Genomic DNA, 12,468 nt, shown 5'->3' on the forward strand with positions numbered 1-12,468 from the left:
TCAAGCGAAACATTTCTTGAAGAGGGAGTATGAATTTCAACCGTTTCTCAGTGAAATGTTTTTTAGGTTGATCTCATAGTTTATAAAGGTTAATTCCTTCAATAGTATGCTGTAATGAAGACACAAGTGTTTAACAATGTTTTAACGCACAAATCGAAGAATCCTGGTCGAAAAATGGTTTGGTTGACATATAATTTCAGAGTTTTTTAACTATCTGCCCACCCCTGATCAAGGCACATGATTGCATACAAGAAACTTGCAGAGATGTTGGAATGTTGCATGCAACCCAAATTTAAAAATCAAATTCAGTGGAGCTCAACTTACTGCTTCGGATTCATTAAATGATGGGAATGATGTTTAATGATTCTATGAATTTTCATATTAGCCAAGCTTTAATAAATATAAGTACTTTGGCTTAAATGCATCTCTTTTAATGTTCTATCAAGAATAAATCATTAGCAAACCAATGAAATTGGAAAATACAACTAACTTCAAACTTTTGCTTTACCATTTTTTGGTATCCCATTTACCATAAATTAAATATTCTGTTTCAAATTGCTAAATATTCACAAATATTAGCGACGTTTTCATATTAAAGTTTTTATACAATGTATAAATCTTGATTATATGCAAAAATGTCTTGCGCTAGGTGTCACTCATGTACTGAAAAGGTATCGAGAGCATACGCGAAACCCTTGACATTGGCATCGTCCTTTTGGTCATTCAGTGCTTAAATCCCCCTTTTTTTTGTTTGTGTTGGCGTAAGCTATACTTTGCGAGAAAAACAAATCTTCAGGACATGAGAGAGCCGATGCGCATTCTAGCAATTTAAACCGATTCTTGAACATAAGTTTTTAAATAATAATCTTATTCATTTGTTAGAAAGAGATTTTCTGTGCATTTAACGAGAATGTGTTTTTTTTTGAGTAAAAATTATTTTAATCAACAAAAAAGTTCCCAACCGGTGAAAGAAAAACTGTCCTTAGAAATATTTAAAGCTAAAGAAACTTGCTCACACACGTGCTTCAACGAAGTGACTCTCGGTTGTTGATTTTTGTTCCTTTCCCGCTAGCTGTAGAATCCAATCGCCCCATCTCACTCATGACAAAAACCATCCTGTACGTCATCATCCTTTTTTTTGTGCTGTTGCTCTCTTGCTTTAGCAGCACAATCGTGCGGCTCCATCGCGTTCGCGCAAGGATGCACACACAAAAAAAACGAACATTAAAAGACTCACCCAGAGAGTAATATAAACCATGACGCACAAAACATGCAACTATGTAAGGACGAAAGGGAAGGAAAAGTGAAAAAAAGAAAGGCTCACTACTATAATAAGAGAAATAGAGCAACACTGCAGGGCCTGGGTAAGAACAGGGAAGAAAGCAAACCGACGAGCATGAGCATTAAATGCAAGAGAAACAAAACCCCTGGCGAAAGGGAGCGAACGAAAGCGAAAGCGAGACGGAGCGAGCGAGAGAGTGAGAGAGTATAAAGGACAAGATTTCCTCCCGTAACAAAACCGAACAAGAAGAGAATGTTCGTTCGCAAGAAAAATGTGATTATGAAATAGAGGGCCTAGCATAAAACGCGTTTTTGCAAAAGGGACACGGCGTGCGGTCCGTGCAAACGTTCGTAACAGTGCGCTTTTCGAGTGTGTAGGTGTATGTTTTGTGCGTTTCCATTACCGAACTTCAACGTTTTGTTTAAGCGACCCTTTCTTGGGCGAGTGAGTTTTATAATTTGTCGCGTGTTTTGCTTTAAATTTTGAAGTTTGCTCCCCGTTAGTAAGACGATACGAAAATTAACAGTCTATTTATGCAACCGCGTTCACATCGAACCGTTCAGCGCACACGGCGAGAGAGAGAGAGAGGGAGCGTAAGAGTCAGTGTTGTGTACGTGTGCGTTATGAAATGGTTACGAAAAGAGCGTAGAGCGAGAGGGATGCGTTACGATATTTAAACATACAACAACAACAAAAAACCATACACACACACACACGTGCCCGTGCCAACAACCTGCTCTAGTTCCCTTTTTTTTGGTTCGAGTTAGGGGATGGTTTTTGTGGGGAGGAACGGGGTGAATTGTCGTTGCGTGCGGGTGTGTGCGTGCACACCCGAATCGGTCCGAAGATCGGGCCCGGTCGGTAGTATGCGCAGGAGGGTTGTGAATTTTCCACCTGCCGTTTTCTTTGCGGCCAGGACTATGGGCACTTGAACCGTGAGCGGTGAGCAGCGTGGTCTCGTGATCTCGAACCGGGACGACTGTGTTGTTGTGTGGTGGTTGTTGGGTAGTGCGTGTTGTTGTTGTTGCTGTTGTTGTTGTTGTTGTTGTTGTTTGCTTCGATCGGTATCAATCCCCGTTCCTTCGGTTCACCCACATTGCCACCATTTCCATTTTTCACCCGATGGTGAAAGAGATATACTACTGTTGTTGTTGCTGTTGTTGTTGTTGTTAATGCAACGTTCGGTGCATCGACCCCTTTTACTTGATTTCTCTGCATCAATAGCGCACTGCCCTGCGCTTCCTATTCAATCAACTTACTTGCCGGAAATCAACAATAAAAAATACAACTTCGATCGTGATTGATGTTGTGCTTTCTCTGGTTTTTTTCATTCTACAGCTGCACAATTTCCACGTGGTCGTTGTAGAAGTGTAATTGTAAATGAAAAGTCTAAATTAATTTAAATTGTTTCTCGTACCGGAACGGTTCCCACTAGACTACGCTTTCCCAAAATTTTTTTCCTCATTTTGGAAAACAAGTTTTCCATTTTTTCCGACCCATTTTCCGGACGTAATGGTGTGTGTGGGAGGATAAAAAATAGTTACACAGATTACACAAAAACAACAACAACACCAATAGCTTTCGGTGACTCCATTTTTGTTGTTGGTGCGTCCTACAAAATTATTAAGTGCGGAAAAATTAAGTGCGCGAAGAGCCGTAGTGCGAGCTGTGTGCAGGTGGCGTTAATAGCAGATGGATCGTTAGTAGCCCGTAGCACACTAACAAAACAATCACTTCGCAGAAAACAAAAAACAAAAACAAAATGCCGAAAACTTCTATCAAAAAAATAAAATTCCAAAATTAATGAGTGCATTGGTGAGAGCAAGAAGGGGTTAGTTTTGGGTAACACCACTCGTTAGCGAATCCATCACTTGCTCTTGCCATTTCCATCCCAACCAACCAACCAACGGCAATCAAACTATTACAGCAAAAATGACAAAAAAAGAAAGCAAACATGTCTATCGAAAAATCAGACGGCAAAACTTTCCCTACTGCATATCCAGATTACAATAATGAACACAAAATTCTGGTGAAAAATTCATCGACAATCCTATCCCTATCCTATCGTCCTGTGCGTTTCGTCCTGACGCTACAGTGTTGGCGAACTTTCGCGTGTGTGTGTGTCTGTGTATACCTGTGTTTTCGCAATTAGTAAAAGTTTTCCACGTAACCGTACCGTGTCCGTTCGGCGGCAAAAATGTGTAAAAGAGTTTTACATTACATTGTGTGGTCCCCAATGCAGCAGAGTTTTGGAAACTGTTGTGTGCAATACACCGATCCAGAGGGGAATGGGAAGCGGGAGAAAAATGGCGGATGCTAGAGATCAAGCGGGTTGTTAGGTGGGAGGGTGGCGGGGTGGGGGTTGGGAGTTGGGGGTTGGTTGATGAATTTCCAGCGCATTTAACGCGCCACAAATTGGCCGGCACCGGTGATATACGCATATACTTTCCACGGTCTGCTATTTGTACAGTGGCATTTTATTTAATTATTTTCCAGAAATGTTTCCCTCATTTTTTCCACACCCCCCCGGTTTGTTATAGGCTTTCGTTCCGGGTTTTCCCATTTTTTCCCAGTTGTCGAGTGGTAGTAGTGGGTAGCCCGATCGATCGAATGCCGGGTAATGGAAAAATACACAATCGATGATTGACAAACGATCGAACTGTGCGTAACGCCTGAATGTATGCTATCAGCTGTATTCCATACACGATGTATTTTGGAGAGTTTTACATAAAGAGAGAGGGCGAGAGAGAGCGCGCTCGTGCCCTTATTCCTCTTTTTGTCCTTCTGTACAATTTGTGATTGTGTTCATGTGTCTCTCTGTGTGTGTGTATTTCCTCTCTTTTTGATTTTACCCTTTGCACCACGCACAATACCACCCGAACAAGCTGCCCAACTTCCTTCCTTTCAAGAAGCAGTCCGCAATGCAGTTTCGATTGTGACTTGTGCTCAGAGCTACACGAGCGCACCATGTGCGAACCCCATCCCAACACACCCACCCAACCCAAAACTTTTCCTTCCCTTCCCATCAATTCCATTTAAAAGGAACCGTTTACGGCATCAGGCCCAACCGACCCCAGCCTGAGGGAAAACGTTACAAATCCTCTAAGAGAAGGAATAGAAAGAAAGAAAAAACACAAACAAAAAAAGAAAGAAGAACAGAAGAAAATCATTCTCTCATACTTCGCCACGTTGCTCCCATACGCTCACCAGCGGCTCTCAACTCTTTCCTCGCAGCATACCGGATACACACACATCCCTTACGTCTCTTTGCTATCCCCCTGCGTGCGCAAATAGCGTCCCGTCAACGGGAAAACACCCACCCCGTGGAGGTTTTTTTTGCTCTCTCTCTCTCTCTCTCTCTTTCTCTCTCACTCTCTTTTTTTTGCCAATTTCCCATGTCATTCCATTCCACGCAAGCAATCACCTCGTTCTACTTGAGTGTTCACAACCACGATTGGAAAGAGTATTTTAATTTCTTTTTTTTTTTGGGGGGAGGTTGTGTATAGTTAGTCTTTGCTCTGCATATTTGCTCTTTCATGTGCGTTCTCTCTCTTTCTCTCTCTCTCTCTTTTACTCTTTTTGATTTTGGTTACGCTCTCGCTCTTGCTTTCCCACGTGGGCCCGTATCCTTGGCGTGGCGCATACACACTCCTAGGCAACCCTGACGCTCGTAAGGATTCCCGCACATCGCACCACCTACCCGTGCATGCCGTATGTGTGTACGGGGCATGGGTAAAAACGCGACGATTATTATTTAGTTGGATCTTAGCAACCGAACCAACACTCCGAAAACTTCGCGCACGGTCTTAGGTCTTCCAACCTCACATCTCCCACCCTCCCACACTACGGAACGATATCGCCCAAAGTTGTGTACCTGTGTGTGTGTGTGTGTTTCTCGTGTGTGTATGTGCGATGGTGTAAGTGTGTCTCTAGCTACCCCATCCTCTGTGTCCCCAGTCTTCGCTATTTAGGGGTTTGAAACATGAGACCTCAGACGCTAATGTCCGAGTGCCTCATGCAATGACCTCCTCCAATATGAGGTAACAGTGCGCCCAACGTAAAGTATCCTTCTCCTCTGTTCTAGCTGTACAAACAAAACCCCCCCAAAAAAACAAAACATAAAAAAGAAGAAAGTTCAGCATGGTTCATTTTATCGCAACCAGGACGTGATTCGTGGAGGTACAGAGAGTCAGTGTGTGGACCGGCGGAACAGTAAAGTTCCTATCCCGGTACAACCATTTATATTGATGCCAACAAAACTTACTGCCGACCATCGTTCAACTTTTGGTTAGTGCGTGTTCCATTTTCGCCGGACGCACAAGTGTGTTCCGTTCGCATCACCTCCAAATGCGTCCGTTTCCAAGCGCGTACGGCTCTCTAACGCGGAAAGGAAAACACTCGAAATCGATTTCCTCATTGATGGTCTCCTTTCCATACACCCTGCAGCCGTTCGTTGCTCGTTTCTAGCACTGGGTAGTCAGCGGAGAAGGTAAAGAGGAAGAAGAAAAAGCAGCAACTCCTCAACAAGCCGCCACAAAATAACAAGCCACAAACCAGGGAAACCGCAGAGCCGTTTTGAAATAGAATATAGATATGTGTTTATATTTATATTCCCCATGTTGAATGATTTGGGGCAGCGGAAACAAGTGGTTGTGATGGTGGAGGAATAGGAAACCAGTGGGTAATGGTAAAACAGAGCATAAGTATTTTTAGTGCCCTTTCTCCCGTAATCCTTCTTCCCGTCAAGAAACAAAAAATCCTATTGAGGTGTATATCAGTGACTGACGCCTCGACGACCTTTCTCTGACGTCTTACGGGCTCGAAAGACGGAAGAAGACAGACGAGATTGCCTAATCCGAAGCGTTCTATAGTGTGCCCGCCGGTGACAAAGAACGGGCAGCTGGGCTTAAGTGATTCCACGAACAAGCATTATTGGCGCAGTGCGTGGATGTCCACATCACATCCACACACATCCTCGCAAAAAAAAACCAAACCAAGTGTGTACCCCCGAAAACTTGCTACGTGCCGTGGATGAATTATTAAAATTAAATACGTACGAAAGTGCATTAGCAATCACAGGCCAGCAGCTCCCGGGGGTCCGATGTTTTGTGCCCGCGAAAACGAACTTAAAACCTATCGGTCAGCGGTAACTGGTCCGGGAGTATACCCGGCCGACGAGGAGATGGAATCAGGTGCTGCGGCATGCCGTATATACGGGGGGAAGAAGGAACGGTAAGAATGTCAGCTTAGTTATCGTATTCGGTGGCTAAAGAACATGAAACGCGCAGCAGCAACAAAAAAAACATTTACAGTAGAAATGCAACGCCATCATTGCGGTTAGACGATTGCTCAGCAATTCCCGCCGTTTTGTGGATACTCTTGTGTATATCAGGTCTCTGGCCGTTACAGTCATATCGGGGAGGGAGTAGATTTCGACGTGCCCTTTTCGGTGCTATTCTGAGAGATGGAAACATATTTAACAGCTGCCCGTACGGGATTTACCAAAAATCGATAATTTGTGGTGGAGAAATATCTCAGACCATTAGGAGCAACTTGATACGCTGTATTTGATTTGTTGAAGCTACTGGTATATAGTTAGGAGCTGTTTTTTTTTGGGTTGAATTTGTGCTCTTTGTGTGTACAAAGCAATGTATGGAGCATTATCGCGGAGTTCGACCAGAAATTCCTCAAGAATTCTGACTCCCAACACTAAAGTTTACAAAACGTTCATGGTGGTCCGACTCCCACTTACAGCCTGCACGACCTGCGATGGTCGGTAACATCCACACCAATATTACATTGAAGCAAGTACGGTGCCATGTGTTTACATTAGCTGGAGTGAGTGTTGGCTAGAACCTTTGCTTTTCAACAAATACCGACTCCACACACACACACACACCTCCGCTCGCTCAAATCACCGCTGGTGGTACGAAACAAAGAAGTGAAAACATTCCTGCCCACGACCACCACGCTATATGTGTTTGAAATATACCGAGTGCAGCTTCCTTCCGGCGTGATGCGATGTGGGAGTCGTGTGGCATCAACACAAAAGGGTGTTCTTTTTTGTTGCAAACGATCAATCACAGCAGCTCTCGGCCGTTTTTTTTTTGATTGCCAGCTCATGGAAGTGTTACAAGTGCAGTTGGGCAGCAAAAATTCATGTTCCAATTACTGGAAACTCTACAAGCCTATCGAACTTTCGGCAAACAGCAACAGTATCTAAGCTGCAGCGCATCGATTAAAAAACACCGAACGGTAGAGTGTTTTGTAACGAGATTTTGGAGAATGTTAGATCATCAGCAGTTTGTTGGTGGAGATCCTGAAGAAATAAAGGTTTTTCATTTCCAAATTTTCTATGTGCTCTAGATGTTAAAGGTAAGGGAAGGTAGAAGAGGTATTGGCGTGTTTAACTCGCTGTACCCGGTGACTTGCGTCCAAATCCCAGTTTTTGGGCTCGATGTTTGCCATTTGCTGCTGAGAGAACCGTGTGGTAGCAGCAGCAGCAGCAGTAGTAGGGCCTGTTGAGCCTGGGAGAGCTACTAGCGTACGGTAGCCAATGAGAGTGAGTTGCAGCGACTGGCTGGTACGGCTGTGCGGTACCGTGTGTTCCTGCTGTTTGGTGTTTTTGTGTGCCAATGAATCCCGCGGCGCTGCCGTGTGAGCTTCGGTGCAATCTGCAACTGCTAGCCTATTCCACACCAGTGCGTGCTTCGTGGACGATTGTTCTTCAATCGCTACTGTACCTGTGTGCGTTGTTTATGTGTGTGTGTGTGTATGTGCAGAATCCTTGCGCACCTTTACGCGCTTACAAACAACAACAACAAAAACCAACATTGAACGATCCAATCTTCGACCCGTATACGACCTCGTTTTTAGCGTTTTCGAATCAGAAGCTCAACTGGTTGCTGCTAGACAGCACCGCATAGTGTGCACGGTGTGCCCGAAATGGATTTTCGCTACCAAATAGCGTGCTCTTGACGAACTACCAACTATTAAACCTGTGTTGCATAATGTAAAATCAATTCTAGACGAGTTTGATACGACTGGATCATTTTAATTCTAGGTCCAGTGTAGGTCCAGTGTTGTCAAACTTGATGTAAGCAAATGAGTGACCTCAAGGTGGACGGGAAAGTGTGACAGCAAGGGACACAATAACGTGCGTGAACGAACCATTAACCATGCCAAACGCGAATGTACTACAAGTGTACGTGTGATAATAGCCAATAACAAAACAGTAAGGCGAATGCGAATATTTTCCAACGGTGGTTGGAAAAGCATTGAATCACAATAGACGGACACAACCAACAACGAAGGATAAGAAGCGCCCAGTTTGTTTCATTTTGCGGTGTGTGTGTTGCTGTATGTGAAGAAGGGAAGAAAAAAACATCAGTGCCGCGGTGTACGCAAACAAACCAGCCAAGCCCAGAACTAGCCAGTGGGTTCCAGGTGGCCGGTTTAAGGTGAAAGTGGACCAGCACCAACAACTTCCAACTGCATAAGCGTACGTCGGGGCCTACCGTCAACCCCAACAAAAAACCCCGTGTCACAATGCCGGTGAAAAAGCAAGGTAAGTGTGTTGGTGGCCCAGCCAATTCTAGGAGGACGTGTTATTTATTGAAATTGTGTTCTTTTTTTTTAACTTATAACCTGTCGTGTTTGGTGTTTGTTTGGCTGATGTAAGGTTATGCATGGTTGGGTTTTGGGGACGTGACGGTGACGGTGGACCTGGGGGAATGGAGATACACGATAATATTCCATATCCTTTTATTTCGTTTCGTATCCTGGCGCTTATTGTTTTTCGTGCTGTTTTGCAATGTCGTACTGCGAAACAACAGCGGTATTGTCAATGTAGCTGGGTTTCGCCACCACACCAGGATTCCCCAAACTCTTCAATCTCCCGAAAAAAAAAAATCCTCCGTATATCCGAGCGCGTTCGAAATAGTGGAGCACATGTAAAGAGCAAAGGTAGGCAGATGGCAAACGAAGGGAGTTAAAATTAGATTACATCTGATATGGAAATAAAATCAAGTGCCTTGTATACGTGTTTCCTCCTGCTGCTGTATCTGGAACGCCATCATACAATAGGGAGGTCGGGAGTCATTAGAGAGTAGAGAGGTAGAGAGAGAAAAAAAAGAACAGAAATTTAATTATGCAGCATCCCGGACCAACATAACCGCAACCACAGAACCACCTGGTTCCAGCTTCACTTACTTCTGATCCCCGTAGTACCAACCAGGTTCAACATAATTCTGATAGTTGAATATTACAGCACGACAACAAGTGTGAGTTGTAGGTTGTTGTTGCGTTAGTAACAAATTGCAAAAAAAAACATCCAAACTACGGTGGAGTGCCTTATTGCGATCGGGTTTCTAGCTCGCCTACACCTCAAACACCCCGCCTGCAGAAAGGGTGGCGGATGGTGGAGTCTTTTTTAAACACAGTTCCGGATATCAACACTACCAGCAACTTGTATGGTGGATGTCACCGTGTTGTTAAATCCATTTCTGTTAGGGAAAATCTTTCCTTCCTGATGTGCTTCATGTTACAAGTCCCGGTAAGCTGGCTTAGAGGCAAAAAAACACACAGCGACAGACACACATGCTATGTACGCGGTCCCCCTCACACAGTAGTAGTCGCTGTATGAAGTGTTAGTTAATCCAGACAGCTACTGTTATATAATTATCATCATCAGAGCTTCGATGCCATGTGGCTGAAAGTGGGGTTTGTTTTTTTTTGCTCCATGAGTTGAAAGAGATAGTACAAATTATACACAGATTGCTGTTAGAATAGCAAGGGAGAGGAGGTAAAGTGGAGGATGATGATTGCTAGACATACAAAGACCCAGTACGGTGGAGTCCCTATAGTCTCTACGTCTGCCAGACACAAATGTGAAGCGTTCCACACACCCCAACTCAAACAACGGTGTACGTCTACATCCCTATGGTCAGTTCTGAGTCGGAGAACATCGCTACCGTTCCAAACCTTTACCGCTCTGACCCAGTTTCCACAACAACATAAAAAAAACTATCAAACCCCATGTTTCCAGCTATAAGGTTTAAAGGGCTTGGAAACGTCTAGTCTCTGAGAGACTCCTTTTGGAAGGACTGTGAGACTACAAACGGCACACAGGGTAGGGTAGGTCATCCTAACACCAAATCGTTTTTTGAGGTGCCTTCCACAATGCAAACTGGCGGAAGTTGTGCTCAGGCACGGCAGAATCACATATTCCTTGCAAGACACAATCGCGTATCGTCTAACGTTTCTGGAACAACTTCAACTGTGTTTGGTAACTTTCATATACGCTGGATAAACGGTTTAACCGATCAATGGTAAAGATATCACTGCCAAACCAGTATAAAAGAGGAAAATAAACTACATCCACGATGATGAGCCTAGCACATGAAGCGCAATGATAAGCGAGGTACACCATCGCCTGCTAACGATGATGAGGCTCCGCATTAGCGGAAGTGTATGGAATCGAATCGAAGAAGGCTCACTACCTGCCTGGTATGTACGCTTGGATGAAGCAATATCCAGCACCAGGTGAAGCTGACTCCTTTATAAAAGGTAAATACAGTGTACCTATATGGACTACCTGTTTCAAACAAGGCGGAACAAGGCGTTCAGCCACAACAGAGATGTCAAACCCCATCATTTCGTTTTGTGTATGAGATTTCAATGCGATAGCCCATCTGAAGCACAGAGCTAAAGTGCTTATGTTATTCATAAAGTATTTTACCTTGTTCAGGACAGACTCTTTGAACTCTGGACAAGAATTTAATTACAACTTATTTTGTCGACCTGACGGTAGAGAATGTAGCGGCGCCGGTCTCTACACGAAAGGACCGGGGGTCAGATCTTACCCGGGCCATACCTCCGTATGCAGGATGGACTATCCTGTCAGTTGGGTAAAGTCAAGGAAAGCCAGTAATGTCAGACTAAGACCTCTTGGGGAAAAATGATTTTTTGGTTTGACACCCCTGCCATCAACATATCGTTCAAACGGTACGGAATCATCTAGCTGTTTTTGGTGGCAGATAGTTTTTGGCGTACTTTATTTAGCAGCAAGAGCAGAAAAAAAACAACCTAGCCTTAATTCGCATAATCTTGCTATCAACAGCGGACCATTGTTACCGTTTGCGAAACATTTCGGTTGGTGTGCGGTCGAGTAACGCATGCAAAGACCAACTTTCAACCTACGTTTTTGGACGATAAAGAGGTGTCTAAAAGTGAGCTTGCTCGAGGATTGTTCCCAACAAACACATACACACACACACGTGACAGGGAATGCAAATCTGTTTGATGTACGGTGCGCGTATGAATGGGGCGCTGATGCCATTCAGTGCCGTGGCTTGGGATCCCGGGACACGGTGTGGCGACAAGTGCGACGGGTTCCATTGTACAGCACTTCAAACACGCAATTGTAACGTTCTGAATGGACGATTTTTATAGTTCGTAGAAACGGCCGGCAGGCAATGGATGGAGGATACAAAAAGAAAAAAAAAACCCCAGCAAAATAGAAAATGGAATGAACGAGAAGGTTCTTTTTTTGCTGTTGCCCGCTGCTACTAAAAAGTTTTCACTTTATCAGTGAACACTGGTTTTATGAAGCACATCGTCTACTAGTGCATCATGGTTCTAGCAACACGATTTTCTCTGCTGGCAGGGGAGTGAAAGCAGCAAAAAAAAACAGGAACATCCATTGGGTATTGTACCGACTACTGGCAGCGAGTCGACTAAAGTGGAATAGAAACTCTATCGATAGAAACAAATACACACTCACCTAATCACAGCCCACGCCTTTCATATCCATCGATCGGGGAGCGCAACTGACAGCGCATCAAGCAACACGCTACGTAATGCAATGCGCGGGGTTGGTTGGTTGACACCGGAAGATCCGGCAGGCAGACACAATCCGGTTTCAAACCCATCCTACCCAACACGACCAGGCAGACCAGACGAGCCAATGCCAGATGGCCATACCGGAGAACCGATACGGAGCGTGCCACTCAACACCGGGCATTGAGTGTACTTGAAAAGCTGCAAAGCTAAAAAGTTGTCACGTTTCATCGGTTCTCCAACCTTCACGGTGGTGCCTTGTTCGGTCGGATCCATCAGCATCGACCCGGCCCCGTAAACGGGACGGATGATTTGATGCATGGAGCGTAATGCTTGCGTAGAAAGTT

At 44.5% G+C, this 12,468-nt stretch overlaps 1 protein-coding gene and 1 long non-coding RNA gene across 22 annotated transcripts in view; one reads left to right on the forward strand and one right to left on the reverse strand.

Moving 5' to 3' along the window:
* LOC125768658 (uncharacterized) overlaps positions 1-12,468 on the reverse strand; it is a 73,965-nt gene that overhangs the window by 17,112 nt on the left and 44,385 nt on the right. The gene's annotated exons all lie outside the window — the stretch shown is intronic.
* LOC125768532 (disks large 1 tumor suppressor protein) overlaps positions 1,567-12,468 on the forward strand; it is a 52,590-nt gene continuing 41,688 nt past the window's right edge. For 3 of the 21 annotated variants that reach the window (XM_049436442.1, XM_049436472.1, XM_049436432.1), the window contains exons 1-2: positions 4,850-5,199; positions 8,346-8,849. In XM_049436442.1, the coding sequence (XP_049292399.1) occupies positions 8,831-8,849 (19 nt within the window). In that variant the 5' untranslated portion in view covers positions 4,850-5,199; positions 8,346-8,830. The other 18 variants (XR_007418920.1, XM_049436320.1, XM_049436499.1 and 15 more) reach the window with 15 other exon arrangements.

The sequence above is a fragment of the Anopheles funestus genome, chromosome X (assembly GCF_943734845.2).
Source record: "Anopheles funestus chromosome X, idAnoFuneDA-416_04, whole genome shotgun sequence".
NCBI classification, from domain to species: domain Eukaryota; kingdom Metazoa; phylum Arthropoda; class Insecta; order Diptera; family Culicidae; genus Anopheles; species Anopheles funestus.